Raw genomic sequence first — 17,833 nt, forward strand, 5'->3', positions numbered from 1 at the left:
GATTTGTGCAGTGTACGACTGATTGTTGTCCTATGGACAGACTCTCCCACCTCAGCTGTAGTTCTCTGCATTTCATCCAGAGTGATCATGGGCCTCTTGGCTGAATCTCTGATTAGTCTTCTCCTTGTCTGAGCTGAAAGTTTAGAGGGACGGCCAGGTCTTGGTAGATTTGCAGTGGTCTGATACTCCTTCCATTTCAAAATGATCGCTTGCACAGTGCTCCTTGGGATGTTTAAAGCTTGGGAAATCTTTTTGTATCCAAATCCGGCTTTAAACTTCTCCAAAACAGTATTACGGACCTGCCTGGTGTGTTCCTTGGTCTTCATGATGCTCTCTGCGCTTTCAACAGAACCCTGAGACTATCACAGAGCAGGTGCATTTATACAGAGACTTGATTACACACAGGTGGATTCTATTTATCACCATCAGTCATTTAGGACAACATTGGATCATTCAGAGATCCTCGCTGAACTTCTGGAGTGAGTTTGCTGCACTGAAAGTAAAGGGGCCAAATAATTTTGCACGCACCACTTTTCAGTTTTTTATTTGCTAAAAAAGTTTAAATTATCCAATAGATTTCGTTCCACTTCACAATTGTGTCCCACTTGTTGGTGATTCTTCACAAAAAATAAAAATTTTATATCTTTATGTTTGAAGCCTGAAATGTGGCAAAAGGTTGAAAAGTTCAAGGGGGCCGAATACTTTCGCAAGGCACTGTAGGTGTCCAATTTGTCCGCCTCAATATCATAGTGCCACTATAAGTTGCTGATTGCCGCCATTACTAGTTAAAAAAAATCCCATAGTTTGTAGATGCTATAACATTTGCGCAAACCAATCAATATACACTTATTGGGATTTTTTTTTTTTTTTACCAAAAATATGTAGCAGAATACATATTGACCTAAATTGATGAAGGCATTTGATTTTCTTTTTTCATTTTTTTATTGGGTGTGTTTAATAACAGAAAGTAAAATTATTGTTTTTGTTTTTCAAAATTGTCGTTCTTTGTTTATAGCGCAAAAAATTTAAAAAACACCATAAGAAAGCTCTGTTTGTGGGTAAAAAGGACATTAATTTTATTTGGGTACAAGGTCGCAGTTGTCAGTTAGGCTGCGTTTACACCTGAGTGATTTTCCGCCGTTTTTCCATGCATGGTTATGTGAGATTTTGGCACATTTTTGTGCAACTTTGCGTGTTTGTATGCAGCGTTTTTGGGCTTTTCTGTTTTTTTTATTAGCCAATAGAGAAAACTGTTACCTGTTGCATTATTTATTGCTAGGTATTTCAGCTTTTTTTTTAGCTTTTCCATTAGCTTTTATTTTTTCTTTTATTATTATTTATTTATTATCATGTTTTTTTCGTTAGGGGTTTGAGTTCAGTTTAGGTTAGGATTAGGAGTTGGGGTTAGATTTATTTAATATTATTTTTTTGTTTTATTTCTTAATATATGAAAATTAAAAATTGAATAAATAAATGTAAAATAAATACACAAATAAAGAAAACTCATAAATAAATAAAAATTCAATAAATGAATACTAAGTAACAATAAATAAATACTTAACCCTTAACTTACCCCTTACCCCTTAAAAAAATAAAATAATAATAAATAACTAAAAGCAGAAGTAAACCTATCCATTTAACCGTTTCAAAAAACAGGTACATTTCTAGCACATGCTGGGAATGTAACACTCCAATTGGTTTTGCTCTCAACCAAATTGTCAAACCATCCAATGGCTGGTGTCATAACTGATCACATGTGTAGCATCATGGCAGTTATACAGTAGATCAAACAGAGGCCAAGATGGCAGCTTCCTTGGCTTGAAAACGATAGGGGGGTTTACTAACACAAAATAAATTATTATTATTATTATTTTTATTATTAATAATAATGTATTTTTTTGTTTGAGTCTGGGTGTTTATTGTTAATTTATTATTATTATTATTAATAATAATAATAATAATAATAATAATAATAATAATGTATTTAATATTTTTTAAGGTTACAAGTTAATTATTATTTATTAAAGCGGGAGTTCTACTGTTTTTTTTTTTTTTTTAAAGTCAGCAGCTACAAATACTGCAGCTGCTGACTTTTAAAATATGGACTCTTACCTGTCCAGCGCGCACGCGATGTCGGCCCCCGAAGCCGATCTGTCGCTCGGCTCTCGGGTGCTGCCGCCGCCATCTTCGCTATAGGAATCAGTAAGTGAAGCCTTGCAGCTTCACTTCCCGGTTCCCTACTGCGCATGCGCGAGTCGCTCTGCGCGATACGGATGGTCCTTGCTGTCTCTGGGACCCGTGTGTTTCCCAGCAGACAGCAGGGAAGGGACAGGAAGTGGCGTAATTACTCACAGATTCTGCGGCTATCTATGCTTGGAAGTGGGTTCAGATACCTGTATTATACATGTATCTGCACCCCCCTTCCCCTGAAAGGTGCCAATGAGCGGAAGTTCCACATTAGGGTGGAGCTCCACTTTAATGTATTACTACATATGATTAATTTATTTTACTTATTTGTGATGATTTTTAGTTATTTGTGTATTTATTTTACATTTATTTAACCATATATTATTACTATTTTTAATTTGAGCATAAAATCGCGCTATGGTGAATGGTGCATTTCAATTAATTTCTTTGGGAATACAAATGTGCCAAAAACGCCCAAACCAGCACTATTTGAGCGACAAAAAACGCTCCAGAACTTGTTTGAGCTTCATGCGTTTGGCTTCAGGCGTTTTGGAGTGGAGATGTGACCAGAGAATCATTGATTTTTTTTCTCCTCCAGTGTTTTTGAGCTTCAAGCAGATAATCCCTGAGGTGTGAATGGGGCTTTAAAGTAACTCAATGCCCTGGTCAGGAAAGGTGGGGGTAAACATTCCTGAGAAGAAATGGTTAATATGTTTGTGAAAAATGACAAAATGGCCCTAGATGTGTGGTTCATGTGGAAATAAATTGCTTTTTTTCATGTTTATTTGTGAAAAGACCTAAGCTGTGCAGCCTCCTCTGCCACGCAGGACTACAGAGTGAAATGAGCGCAGAGGAACGGGGAGATGAGACTTGGGAGTGCAGCGAGGAGACTCCTCAGGTCAGTCAGAACATGCTGACCTTTTTGCGCAGTAGCTCTACGCGCGTCCAGCAGGTGGCGCCCACACTGCCCCCCATCCCATTGCCTGACAGCGGTGGTTCCATGGCGGTGACGTCAGGATGCTGTTGGCAGGGGGTGCAGGGAGAAGAAGGAGCAGAGCCTGCCCACTAGTCCTACCTCCCCTGTGAGCGCTGAGTGGGACTCACTGGCACTTGGAGGAAGTTTGGTGCTGGAGGTGTCCCGCTTAGCTTGGAGTGTACGGAGAAGGATGGTTCGGGCGAGGAGCGGAGGAGCTGTGAGGTTGAGTGTGTAGAGGTGTCTGTGGAGTGCTGGTACAAGGACTTGTTATAGAAGGTACGAGGAAGGAGTGAGGTGAAGAGAACTGACAAAGACCTCATTGTACAGGAGGTGGAGGAGAGGCAGCGGGCGGCTCGGGGGGCTGCCAGCCCCATCCCTGTCCTCAGCACACTCCATACACTCTCCGGACCCTCCACCTTTGGATGCTGTGATTGGTCACCTGGGGAGAAGATGACATCTCACGGGATGGCCAGGAGGAAGGCTGGGGGGCTGACATGGCTACTGCTGGCACTGCTCACCCTGACTACAGGTAAGTGAGGACACACCTGTATAGAGGACACCGTGGTCTTCTTCTCCCCCCTCCCTGGAGGATGTGCTTCCTCTGCCCCCTTGCTTATTTTTATGTGATGGAGGGTGGTGCCCTGTAGATCCTCATATCCCTCTCTAGGAGTGTATGCAGGAGATCTGGGCTGGGGAATGGGGATGTGATGTTTGCTTGGAGCTCATACCTTCAACAAGTGTGGTCACTTTACCCTCACCAATCGTGGCCATACACGCTTCCATAAATCATCAATTTCTTATCTGATCCATTTTTCCCTATCAGTCTATACTCAACAACTCGATTGATTGATATGCCCCACTCAGGGAAGTGGATATTGATCAATAGTTGGAAGATACAATTTTAAATGATCAATTGCAGGTCTGTTTCCACCACATGAAACCTAATCAGTGGAAATATGTTGGGAGCAGTGGCAGCTGGTGCTCAATTTTCTTGGGGGTGAGGTGGCTCGCAGCCTCCCCAGCCAGCCAGACACCCCCCCTCTGGCACTCAGTCGATTGCCACTTCTCCCGCCAGCCCCGCCCAGGTCACAGCTTTGGTGGCTTCCCCCCCTTGTCTCCTCCCGAGTCCCATCAGTCGCTTTCTCCTCCCAGCCAATCAGGACTTAGGACTGCCAGCCAACTGGTTCTCAGGACCCACTTCCTGATTGGCCAGAAGGAGAAACAGGAAATACTATTTCGCCGTTGTCACGCAACTGGGTAGCCCATGGATTAGGGGGGCGGCGCCCCTGTGCCCTGCATGAGCCACCTCCGTTTGGGAGTCATGACCGAAGAATCTGAGTGCTGGTGACCAATGACAGCCAATAGATTTCCACCATGGCTGATCGACTCCGTTTAATCATCTCAGTGCTGGCGATTAAGGATGAGCTCCGTCGTGTTCACACACTCCACGTGCAGAGCCCGCCAGGAAGTCGGGGCAGTGCTGCGCTAATCACAGGCAGTGAGACATTGCACCGATGTGCGGCTGCAGAGATTGGGAAATGTCTCACTGCCTGTGATTAGTGCAGCGCTGTGACGACTTGCTGGCGGGCTCTGCACGTGGAGCAAGCGAACACGCTGGAGCTCATCCCTACTGGTGATCAATGACAGCCAATAGATTGCCACCACGGCTGATCAACTCAGTTTAAGCAAATCTAAACCTAATTGATCACATGACCAAGGCATCTCAGTGCTGGCGCTCATTGACAGCCAATTTCCACCATTGCTGATCGACTCAGTTTGATTGAATCTAAATTAAACGATCACATGACCAATGCCTCTCGTGCTGGCAATCAATGACAGCCAATAGATTTCTGCTATGGCTGATCAACTCAGTTTGATCAAATCTGAGCTAAAATGAGCACATGACCAATGCATCTCAGTGCTGGTGATCAATGACAGCCAATAGATTGCCACCACAGCTGATCAACTCAGTTAAAGCAAATCTAAACCAAACTGATCACATGGCCAACGCATCTCAATGCTGGCGATCATTGACAGCCAATTTGCACCATGACTGATCGACACAGCTTGATCGAATCTTAGCTAAATCGATAACAAGTCCAATGCATCTCAGTGCTGGCGATCAATGACGGACAATAGAATTCCGCCATGGCTGATCGACACAGTTTGATTGAATCTGAGCTAAATTGATCACAAGGGAATTTATGGCTATTCAATAATTTGCCGTTTTGATCGGTCAGATGATGAAATCGAATCGTGTTTGTCCACCATAAAGGCCTCATTCACACCTGAGCAATTTGAAACAGAAGTTCTCCAATGCTCCACACTCAGATATCCATGCTATTATAATGTGTCTGTTCCCATCTATACATGATGGACTATTACTCCGTGTTCACAAGAAGTACAGGAGCTTTTTCTGAGCCTTGATCATTCATTTTTAGCCCCTATAGACTTCAGAGGGGGGGACCTGAAAATAGTATGTAATACACAATGTTGTGCCTAACAACCATCTGCTCCTTCTAATAACTAGCATATCTCTGGCTACAAGAGAAACACTCATGATGAAAAACATGCAAAAAAGGCTCCAAAGTCACATAAAAATGCCCACACTCGAGAGCCTTCCCATTGAAGTCTATAGGGGACAAAAAACACAGGATCACACATCAAAGAGGCTTCTATACTTTACTCTCTCCTACAGTTCTCCCTATACATATGAACAGGCACAATAGAATAGCATGGAAATCTGAATGTCGAGTATTGAAACGCTTACTGGAAATGCACTTCAGATCGCCCAGGAGTGACGGGGGGCTTGATCCAAGCTGTTCAGTGTGTTCTCTTTTATGAGTCCTATAGGTGTCACTGGCTTCTGTGATATATTCATAATTCATGACATTATAAAGCCCAGCTTTAGCTAAAAGCTTTCTCTCTGTTTTATGTAGGCGGTGGCAGGGTTAGAACCTCTGTTGCCTGCTGTCTGTGGTCCCATTAAGGAGATTTTCACTCACTGCCTATCCCAGTGATGTGGTCAGTGACACAGGAAGTGAGGGGAAATCTCTTCAATAGAGACGGCAACAAAAATATATATTTTTTCCACTGTACTAAAAAATATAACATTTCAATTTTGCTGTCCACACCTTCCTGTGTCAGTGACCCCCACTCCCCTCCAGTCCCTCTTTTTTTATTTTAATGTTACAAGGGTGTGTCAGTAGGACACAAAGGGGTACTAAAAATGGAGCACTCAGAATCGGTTGCAGCTGTGCATATTAGCCAATCGGCTTCTAACTTCAGCTTCTTCAATTAAGCTTTGACGATAAAACCTGGAAGCTGATTGGCTACCATGCACAGATTCTCCAGTTTTAATAAATCTCCCCCATTGTGAGTAGATTCTCCCTGGTAAAGTTACAGACAGTTTGGCTGGAGTTGGGCTTTAAGAGTTAGATGTGATCTGAACGTTTACTTGTTTGAGAGATCAATAGTAGATTGTGTGACGTGAAAGTGATCATCAGTATATATTGTGGAGTGCTGGCCATTGTCTGTGCTTTTCATGTCCGATCCTTCTCCAGAGATTAATATGACGACCTATTGTCTCTTAATATGTAACAGATCCCAGGAGGGCAAGATAGTGACAGGGTCATTTAAGAGATTGCAGAAAGGCTGTTAGTTACAGATAACCCCAGAGACATCCAAGTAGAGTGTGGGACTATTGAAGATAGGACCTTTCTGATAAGATTAGCCCTATCTGTCCCTTCCATTCTTCACTATTGAACTGTATTCCTGGCTTATGTGGAGGAGTGCTGTGCAATCCAAACAGACCCCCTAGCCATCTCTACTGCTGTAAAAGAGCACATATACAGCCCCAGATCTATGGAACCCTTTTCTTCCCTGGTGGGTCAAACCAATGTCAATTCATTGAGCAATTTCGTGTATTTGATCGTTATTTGGTGTCCTTCCCCCCTACCACCCCCACTGACCTAGGAATTCAAACATTTGAAAAGTGCATGGGGATTTGTGATCATAGCTCAGGGGAGTAGAAGCGATGTTGTATATTGGAGTGGACATGTTAATCAAATGCATGTTTTGAAAGGACTTTTCTTCTCCTGGTCAGGCTCTAATCCATTTAGCTCTCCCCAGGAGGTGACAGATGCTTAGATTGTGCACTTCCTGTTGCTCAGCTCCAGGCTCCTCTGGCTTTTCAGTCCCTCTGCCATTTGTTCCTTTACCTGGAGGAGGGGGAGGGGGGGGGGGGGAGAAAGGTCCTGCTGCCTCTTGTGTGATGTGGGACATTTGATCTGAGTTTTGTGGACAGCTTTTCTTTATCCTCTTTGATTTACATTGACCTTTCCTGAGAGTGCAGGTCACAATTATATTTTAAAAGCAATAAAAAAGTCTTGCGGTTTCTGAAGGGTTTAAATATTACCTGCCAATTTTAAGCTGCCGTGATCAGCCTACATATTTAATAGCCGTGTGAGCATGTAAAGCTGGAAATAAGTTTTAAAATGTTAACATATATAAGTCCATAGGGCTCTTCCATACAAAGGATAAGCACAACACAATTGCTGTAACAAATGCATTCCAGGTGTGCATAACATAAGCCTAGAGTCTTCAGAAAGCTTCAGAGAAGCTGATCAACTGCCGGACTCATACATTTGTTTTAATTTACTACTAGTTATTGTTAACTGGAATGTACTGTATATAGCATAGCAGTGATTGTGACCTTTATTACAGAACTGAATTCTTGAGAATTTATTTTAAAGGGATTTCTCAATGATTTCTATTATTTGGATATCTTGGAGTAACAAAAGGGTGGGTTCTTTTGTTGAGTAAATTGGATATAGGTCATTGTCCTAATTATTTGTCTAAAGGCTTCCTTAAATGGCCTTTTGGGTGAATTGGCCAAAATCCAAGCCGTGGGTGGCCCTGCAAGCATCAACCAGCTCAACAAAAATTGCCTGAGCAGGGTGGTAACTTATCAGCTGAACAGTGGCTGAATCTTGTCACATGCTGTCACTGTTTGGCAGAGTCTGTAGCCACAAGTGCCCTGACTGCAAGAATACAATGGAGATTCCACTATACACACTGTTGGCATTAGATAAGGAAAGTTATTGTTTTTTTTTCCCTACTATTATAGGGTAAAAGGCTAAAATCATCTATGGCTGCCTTAACCAAATATTTAATCCAAGGCCTTCACTGTCACCTCTAGTGCTCAAAGAAGATGGACTCCAAACTGTGGCCTGTGGGCCAGATGTGTCCCTTTGCTTGCCTTTACCCGGCCTTTGGTCACTATGCCATATTGACCAAACAAAGCACTAATGATAGGACACCATTCCTTCCACTGACACCAATGGTGGGACACCATTCCTTCCACTGACATCAATGATGGGACACTATTTCTTGTACTGATAACAATTGCCACTATTCCTCCCACCAATACCAATGATGGGAAACTATTCCTCTTACAAACCACTGGTGCTATGTAATTTTCTTACTACCACTGACAACCAAGCCTCCAAAGTCTGAAGCATATTAATCTGGCCCTTTGTTTAGAAGATTTGGAGACCTCTTATCTAAGATCATGACATGCATAACCCTTACAATGTAAGTACAGTATAAGAGACCTGCTTATCATCATCTTTGCTTATAAACATTTTCCAGCATATAAATGTGTGTTATCTCTCAGAAGGGCACCTGTACACCACTTACCTGGGAACAGACACAAAATGCACTGTTATCTAGAACAGTTACTACTGTACCCCACCCTGTTCTGTAGTTTCTCTTTCTTACAGTGCTCTGACTTTCTTTGACTTTCTGGATAAGCTCCATCAGCTGGCACCCCCAATAAGAATGCCTCTACCGCCCACTGAGGTAGTCTTATTGGACAGTAGAATGGCAGTTGAAGCCATGAGATCAGGAAAAGCCAGGCCCTTAGTAATATGGAGATGCTAAATCAGAGAGGGGCATGAAAGGAGACTATTTCAGTTTATAACATTACCAGTAGTCATCATGTGTACTCCTGTGGATGACTTTTATGTTCATAATGTGGTATCGTTTCACTTTAAAGCAAATAGGCAGTCCTTCCTCCCCCATATATGGTAGTTACAGGTATGATGGAGCATGTGACACAGTCTGTGGCAGTGATGGGCCAATTAAAAAGCACAATTGCTGTCACACGGTGGGAGCGCATAGCCCTATGTAAACTTTGACTTGAGTGACTTACAGCTTACACAGGGCCTGTGTGTGTGTCAGCCGGTACTGCTGGCATTTGTAGGATGAGCATGCTAGAAAACCAGCTATCAGCATTCTCAGCCAATGGCTGAGAGTGCTGATCATAGTGTTCTGGCAGGGGCTGTCCAGAATACTGGGATATCACAGTACTAATGTCGGATTGTTAGTACAGTGGCTCTGACTGGAACTGTCAGTTTTTGTTTGTTCAAACCAGTGAAGAAAACTATTGTGTACTAAGCTTAACGCAGTGGACAGTGATTCTCCACTTTATTGCTCAGCCGGCAGCCTGAGGTGGGTCGTGGACCTAGCTTAACTGCAAAGTTGTAATCAGGGCAGCTGAGAACCAAACTGTTTTGTTTAGCAGGGGTATTTGCATCACAAACCACAGGCTGAACATAATTAAGACCCCTTTTGCATGTAAAGCGGATTATCAACTTTAGTTGGTACAATCTCCATTAGATTGAACACCAACAATGAAGTTTGAGGGCCTTCATTAACAATCCTTTCAATTTTATGAATCTAATAGGTCGTATCTCTACATTATTGTTGGAAACCTAAAAGACATTGTACTGTATAATCAAAATACAATGTGCGTAGCCAACTTTAGGTGATAATACAGCAGAAGACCTGGGTGTACAACATAGACACTATATGGCCAAATTTTAGAAAAAATTTACCTACTTTATGTCTAAAAAATGTGCATATTCCCTATCAGTATTGAACCTCTGGATTGTGTAGTGGACAGCAGAAGTAGTTTGAGGAATGCATGCACTGACTAGGGTATCCACCCAGATGTGCACTGACTACAGGACTTGGTTCAAAAATGTGATGGTCACAGGTATAACAATTGTAATCAAACCTGTTGTAAACGGATATTTTACAGACTTACCTTGTTTTTTTGGATGGAAAATTGTACTGTGTATGTCTAGAATTACAATATACAGTATCTCACAAAAGTGAGTACACCCCTCACATTTTTGTAAATATTTTATTATATCTTTTCATATGACAACACTGAAGAACTGATACTTTTCTACAATGTAAAGTAGTGAGTGTACAGCTTGTATAACATTCAATGTAAATTTGCTGTCCCCTCAAAATAACTCAACACACAGCCATTATTGTCTAAACCGCTGGCAACAAAAGTGAGTACACCCCTAAGTGAAGTGAGCATGTCCAAATTGGGCCCAAAGTATCAATATTCTCTGTGGCTACCATTATTTTCCAGCACTGCCTTAACCCTTTTGGGCTTGGAGTTAATCAGAGCTTGACAGGTTGCCACTGGAGTCCATCACCTTTCCCCTTAGCTTCTTTAGCAAGGCCCAGTCTCCAAAAGGAGGGGATCATGCTCTGCTTCAGTATGTCAGTACATGTTGGCATTCATGATGCCCTCAATGAACTGTAGCTCCCCAGTGCCGGCAGCACTCATGCAGCCCCAGACCATGACACTCCCACCACCAGGCTTGACTGTAGGCAAGGCACACTTGTATTTGTACTCCTCACCTGGTTGCCGCCACACACGATTGACACCATCTGAACCAAATAATAATTTATCTTGGTCTCATCAGACCACAGGACATGGTTCCAGTAATCCATGTCCTTAGTCTGCTTGTCTTCAGCAAAAAATTTTTTCAGACTTTCTTGTAAATCATCTTTGGAAGAGGCTTCCTTCTGGGATGACAGCCATGCAGATCAATTTGATGCAGCGTGCAGCGTATGGTCTGAGCACTGACAGGCTGACCCCCCACCCCTTCAACCTCTGCAGCAATTCTGGCAGAACTCATACATCTATTTCCCAAAGACAACCTCTGAATATGATGCTGAGCACGTGCACTCAATTTCTTTGGTCGACCATGGCAAGGCCTGTTCTGAGTGGATCCTGTCTTGTTAAACCGCTGTATGGTCTTGGCCACCATGCTGCAGCTCATTTTCAGGGTCTTGCCAATTTTTTTATAACCTAGGCCATCTTTATGTAGAGCAACAATCCTTTTTTTTAGATCCTCAGAGAGTTCTTTGTCATGAGGTGCCATGTTGAACTTCCAGTGACCAGTATGAATGAGAGTGAGAGCGATAACACCAGATTTAACACACCTGCTTGCCATTCACACCTGAGACCTTGTAACACTAATGAGTCACATGACATTGGGGAGGGAAAATGGCTAATTGGGCCCAATTTGGACATTTTCACTTAGGGGTGTACTCACTTTTGTAGCCAGCGGTTTAGACATTAATGGCTGTGTGTTGAGTATTGGCTGTGTGACAACAAATTTACACTGTTATACAAGCTGTACACTCACTACTTTACATTGTAGGAAAGTGTCATTTCTTCAGTATTGTCGCTTGAAAAGATAGAATAAAATATTTACAAAAATGTGAGGGTGTACTTACTTTTGTGAGATACTGTATATATTTATAATATTTTATATGCCCCACTCCATACTGCAGTCTTTTTCCTTAAATGGTTAACGTATTATAACGTCATTAAAAAAAAAACCCAGAAAAAAATGTACAGACTGAAATAATGACTACGGGAAACAACATGAAAGTCATGACACCGAGCTGTCCTGCTTGCTTCCTTTGATAAAGAGAATGTCCTTGGGTTTACACACCGTGTGATGGGCTTTTGTGTAATCTTCTTTAGGTGACCTCACTTTTAAGATATTTATTACTCAGCTTTCAGGATAAAATCACCCTAGAGATCTTTATCACTGTGTGCAGAAACACATTTTCCACTTTAAATGTCAGTTCTGTTCAGCTTGGACTTTTTGTTGCTTTATATTTTTCTTTAAATGCCACTTTGCTTATCTTAAATGGATTTATTGATGATGGTCAACTTTCTTGATCCCTTGTTTTCCAGAAACTTTATTATATGTGTAGAACCGTGTTCAATGTCTTTGTTTTCCTGTAATTGTGCTCTTTTTTTTTCATTCACAAAGATCTTTCTTACATAATAATTTATCAGACAAGCTTATCCATGTTTTAAGCAGGCCCGGTTAGGACCCCCAGCATTTTATTTTCTTCAGGAGGTGCAGACTGGAACAGATTTTACCATGCATGGTAATGGTTGTATCAGTTTTTTTTGTTGTTCAACAGGAGCAATAAAATGTACACTAGAGGCATATGTAAAGCCCTCTTTAGATCACATTCAGCATCCTGGCTGTTTTATTGTCTAAGGCTGGCTATAGCTTACACAATTTTCTTTTGGATTTACCCAAACCATATAATATGAGGTCAAACCTGAACACTTTTGATTTGTTTGCAATCAGGCAGACCCTTGCACTACATAGTTGAAGGTAAATGTAAATGAAATTGAATAATTGAAAATGATTATAGAAAATTTTATAATATATAGCCAGCTTACACGGTTCCATTTTTTTTGTGTGCGCAGCCAGTGGGCGAGGTAGATGGGGGAATCCTTCCCGCTGTGCTATTGTATTTGGACAGCAAGCATACTCCCCCACTGTCAGAATACACAAATCAACGTTGCAGCCTGTGGCCTGCAGCACTGATTGAGCGGCTTTTATGCAACAAAACAGTTTAACAAAACTTGATTGGTAAATTGACTTATGTTCAACTGCAATAGCCACACATGGATTCATCCATGGCCACCTTAAGTCAAGCGTCTCCAATGCATTTTCATAGTGTGGTTGGCCCAGTCTCCAGCACAACTATTGACGCCAAAGCACTCAGGAAAAACATTCATTGCTATGGAGTTCATGGCCAGCCTGACCACATCATTGAAATGCATGACACTGATCCAGGATAGGGTGTTTAAGAGCCACGCCAATATTCAGAGGGAGACCTGGTCTCCAACCCTGTGCCATGCTGCCACGGTGGAGAAATTGTAAGGTGGCGGGGGGGGGGGGGGGGGGGGGGCTCTGAGGTGAAAAGGGGGGGGGGGTCTGATATGAAGGAGGGTTTTGTTGTGAATCTATTTCTTAGAGTGTGTTGGTTTATTCATTTAAATTGTATTCATTCATTTATGAAATAGCTTTCTTGGCCTCTAAGTATTTTCAAACATACAACATGACCCTTGTATTAAAAATTATGGAGACCCCTGGTCTAAGTGAATATCCTTTTGTTCTTGAAAGTAAGCAGCTTCCCATACAAAAGCCAATATTTGGCTTAAGAGTTCTGAAAACAACATTGTCTGAATATAATCTTCTCATATATGGCCACCTTTAAAAGGGTGTTGTATTTTTAATAGCTGTGTTCAACAATAGTTCAGTTTTCCAAAGCTGAAACTTTTTTTTCATCAAGATTCTTTTTTTTGTGATATTCAGGACTAATTGGTGGTGGATATCGATATTAGCTGTAGCCACATGACAGTAAATGTAGCAGCAAAAGATGAACACACCTTGGAAAAATGATCATGGATATTAAAAAAATTTATGGCATACCTGAAAAAGAAAAAATGTATGATATACCTGTAAAAAAATAAAATGTATCGTATACATGCAAAAAAAAAAAAATATATATGGTTGACGTTCGCACATTCTCAGTATCAGTCAGCCTACAAATGATGCTCTTATCAGTGACATTAGTAGCAAACATTGAGCCATATGGGGCCACCTTTATTCCAAAGCATCCACAAGGCTGGTTGGATTCCTAGAGAACATGTCGATTATTTATACATCTTATCAGTCAATTTCTTTCATTTTGAAAGAAACAGTTATGACCGGTATAACGTACATAAAATCAATGAATAAATATTCACCTTGTCTTTATGATTGTGTCATTGGAAAAAAATGGAGGCTGCCTTTATTGACTTTTATATTTGAAAATTGTAGTCTTGTGAATTTTACATGGAACAAGTATGTAGATAAGTAGCTCTGACTTTATCAGAATATATGTTCCAGGCCAGCAATGCAGAGATGATCAAAGCCAGTGTGTCAGCAATACCAGCGAGAGAGTAGCTTTTCCATATGGAAATCAGTAATGGCAGCTTCCAGATTTCTTTTGTGTCAGATAATTGATCATAGGTATGTGGTAAAATATACGTATATCTCCATAAAGAAGGTTTTCCATCAGTTAAATGAATTCAGTCCTATTTTAGAGTTAACGGGGTTAACGGAAATGCTGAAAACTATTTATTGTTGGGGAATTGGTTAGAGGGGCCCAATCAGCATCCTCAGCAATTCCATGTGCAGCCAGCATTAGTTCCACTGTGCATCTGTATATGTGATCTTTCACTTTTAAATACCGTATTTATTTTCAAAGTCTGCATAGTAATGCTTAGAGCTGGGTTATTTGTGTATGTGAAAACAAAGAGCGGGACATTGTTCCATGTTCTCGCTTGTAAATGTCATGTGACTGATGTGTGGAGGTAGGGCAGTAAACAACTGGATGACAGTAGGGGAGCATTAATCACATTAACTAATGCCTAACTGTTTGCAGGAAACCTGCTTTTCTATTACCCTTTGGTATGTGTTAATCATCACTGTCATTTGTATGGAAATGGATTTCATTACTAATTACAAACCTGCCAGCCTTTTCATTGGCAATGAGCAAAGAAAGGAAAGAGTTCCTGTTTCAGTACACTGTTGATTGTTGGCCAATAACGAGTGACTGTGAAAACAAATAGGTGTTTGAGCCATCTTTAGCTGGCCATACATGAGCAGATTTTAAGTGGGTTAGTACAAACCAACTTGATACACAAGGCCATGGGGTCACCAGAGATGTCTTCTTTTTTTAGGGTATGAATGTCTTGATCTTTAACTGCTTTGACTTTCTGTGGTAATGGAAAAAATATGAACTGTCTGGTAGAGTGCCAGCCATTCAACTCATTTAGGGGACAGTGAGAAGTGATCTTAGCAGCTTTGCATCCCCCATGGTGATCAATATCTACAAGTACTTGTATATAACTGTTCAGCAGGAAATGGAGGAAAAGTAATCAAACTTGTTCAGATTGCCTTCATAGTATGTCCAAACCGAAGCTCCTCTTTAGATACGTTACGTTGTGTATTCTTTTGCTACTTTTTCCAGATGTAATTGTACAGAAACTTTCCAATCCTCTTAGTGTCTATCATCAGCTGTCTTTGCTTACTGATGATTACCTCTACAACACTCTCCCTTGTAGACAAAATAGAAAAATAGCTGGCAACTCCACTCCATAAAAATAATTCATTGGCACTTGTAGGAAAACAAAAAAGCAGACGCGTTTCGGCTGGAGAGCCTTGGCCACTGCATAAAAATGACAGAGAGACACATGGGACAGCACAAAGGACTAAAGATATATAAATAAAGAGACACAAACAATTTTCATGTTTGGCAATAATGGCCATGGCATTTATTAAGGGGTTACCCAAGATAAACAATAATCACTCATAACAAAATCTTTAATCTTAAAATTCCATAACCATAAATTATTAATATCACATAGTCCATCCAGAGCTGAACTGGATGACAATCCCCACTAAAAAATGCCAGATTCAACATGTATTATTTATTTAGGGAGGGAGGATGGGTGCAGTGCGGGGGTCCATCTTTGGCAGGGTCTCCTCAGGCGGTGAACTGAGCGGGAAAGCCACCGGGTTATATAGACACAGCCCGGCTCAATTCTGCCCGATTCAACCAATCGGGACCCATTGCCATGCCGCTGCTGCACAATCTGCCATCACCTGGGGCAACCTAAATAGAAGAAAGGAAGGGGGGAGCGGCCTAACTATCACTCTCTGTACTGTCCCATGGAGCCCCACATAAGCGCTAGAAGCTCATTCATTCTATATATAATATATGGGGATCTCCACCCACTCAATCAGCTTTGGGCTAATAAAGCAAATTGAAGAGTTGTTGGGTTGGTGGGGGAGTATACCACTATGAAGAAACCTCAGGAGCTGGACATGCTAATGGTTAATGACCTATGAACATAAGCAGACAGAAAAGTAATTAAACACTAAATGTGAAAATACTCATGAAAAGGGAAGGAGGAAGAACAGGAGACAAAGAGAAGGAAAAAAAATGTGTGTGTGTGTGTGTGTGTGTATGTATAAGGGAAAGCCGGAAAAGGGGAACAATAGGGGACACACCGCTCCTTCACCGCTCCAAAGATGCGGCTAGCAGGATTTTTTTCACCGTCCTGCCAGCACACCGCTCCAGTGTGAAAGCCCTCCTGCTTTCACACTGGAGTGAAAGGGGCCGTTTTTTTTCAGGCGCTACACAGGTGCTATTTTTAGCGCTGTAGCGCCTGAAAACCACCTTGTTGTGAAAGGGGCCTTATGGATTGGAGATGCCGGCTATTTTTATATTATGTCTACCTATTTGGGTGTTGTCTGGATGACACCGCAGCCTGAGCACCCACCTGTGGACTCCGCCCTGCCTGTTGGTATTCCCCTGTTTAGAGCGCTACACCTTTCTGTTTGTATATCATATACTCTTGTTTATAGACATATATACTATCCAAGTTTTGTACACAAAGGGGTTTATTTACTAAAGGTAAACAGGCTGTTCACTTTTCAAGGGAAGTTTCACTTTGCAAGCAAATCTTCCCTACTAAATGAGGAGAAGCTCTGCTGACTTTCATTGTCGAATCATGTGCAAGCAATGGTACTAGGTTTTTTTTATTTTTTTTTTGCATTTTCCTCGCCTGCGATTGGGTATTCTTTGCAGAGTGGAACTTCACATTGACTAAGCTATGGGGCAAATTCTCTTGCAAAGTGCAACTTTCCTTGCAACGTGAACATCCTATTTGCCATTAGTAAATCAACTCCAGTGTATCAATGTGGTAAGATTACATTGTGTATTATCTCCAATACATAGATGTCATGTGTATATATGATGTTAAAGATGTGCAGTAAATCATATTTTTTCAGATTTCAAGTTAAGCTGACAGACTAGGTTATTTTTGATCCAGTTTGATAACTGCATTGTGTGTCAACTGTTTCGTAACTGCCCCTTGCAGCAGCTGGTGTGAATGGACCCTTAATATACACTATATTGTCAAATGTATTGGGACACCTGCCTTTACACACACATGAACTTGAGCCCTGGTTCACATTGCAGCAATTTGACATGTCAAATCACATGCCAAATCGGCAGCTGTTTCCAGCAATTGGTATCATCCGAATCGGTGCGGTGTCGCACTGAAATTCAAAAGTCGTTTCTGTAATACTTTTGGCGGCTTTGGGGTGTGATTTGTATTGACATCTGTGCAGAAACTCGCACAGATGTCTCTGAAATGGCCCCCGAAGTCGGGACTGACATGCGGGAATTAAATTTTGCAAGTTCAGCTGAACTCACACAATTTCATTCCTGCTGTCAGTGTGAACCTAGGCTTAATGACTTTCCCAGTCTTAGTCTGTAGGGTTAAATCTTAAGTTGGCCCACCTTTTGCAACTACAACAGCGTCAACTCTTCTGGGAAGGCTGTCCACAAGGTTCAGGAGTGTCTATAGAAATGTTTAACCATTCTTCCAGAAGTGCATTTGTGAGGCCAGACACTGATGTTGGA

The 17,833-nt window shown here is 41.6% G+C and overlaps 1 protein-coding gene across 1 annotated transcript in view; it reads left to right on the forward strand.

Moving 5' to 3' along the window:
• Window positions 1–3,207: 3,207 nt before the first annotated feature.
• ROR2 (receptor tyrosine kinase like orphan receptor 2) overlaps window positions 3,208–17,833 on the forward strand; it is a 183,785-nt gene continuing 169,159 nt past the window's right edge. The window contains exon 1 of the mRNA XM_077469819.1: window positions 3,208–3,692. Within this exon, the coding sequence (XP_077325945.1) occupies window positions 3,614–3,692 (79 nt within the window). The 5' untranslated portion in view covers window positions 3,208–3,613. The remainder of the gene's footprint in view (window positions 3,693–17,833) is intronic.

This window comes from Lithobates pipiens, unplaced genomic scaffold (genome assembly GCF_037356315.1).
Source record: "Lithobates pipiens isolate NorthernLeopardFrog02 unplaced genomic scaffold, aLitPip1_a1.2 Scaffold_11, whole genome shotgun sequence".
Classification (NCBI taxonomy): domain Eukaryota; kingdom Metazoa; phylum Chordata; class Amphibia; order Anura; family Ranidae; genus Lithobates; species Lithobates pipiens.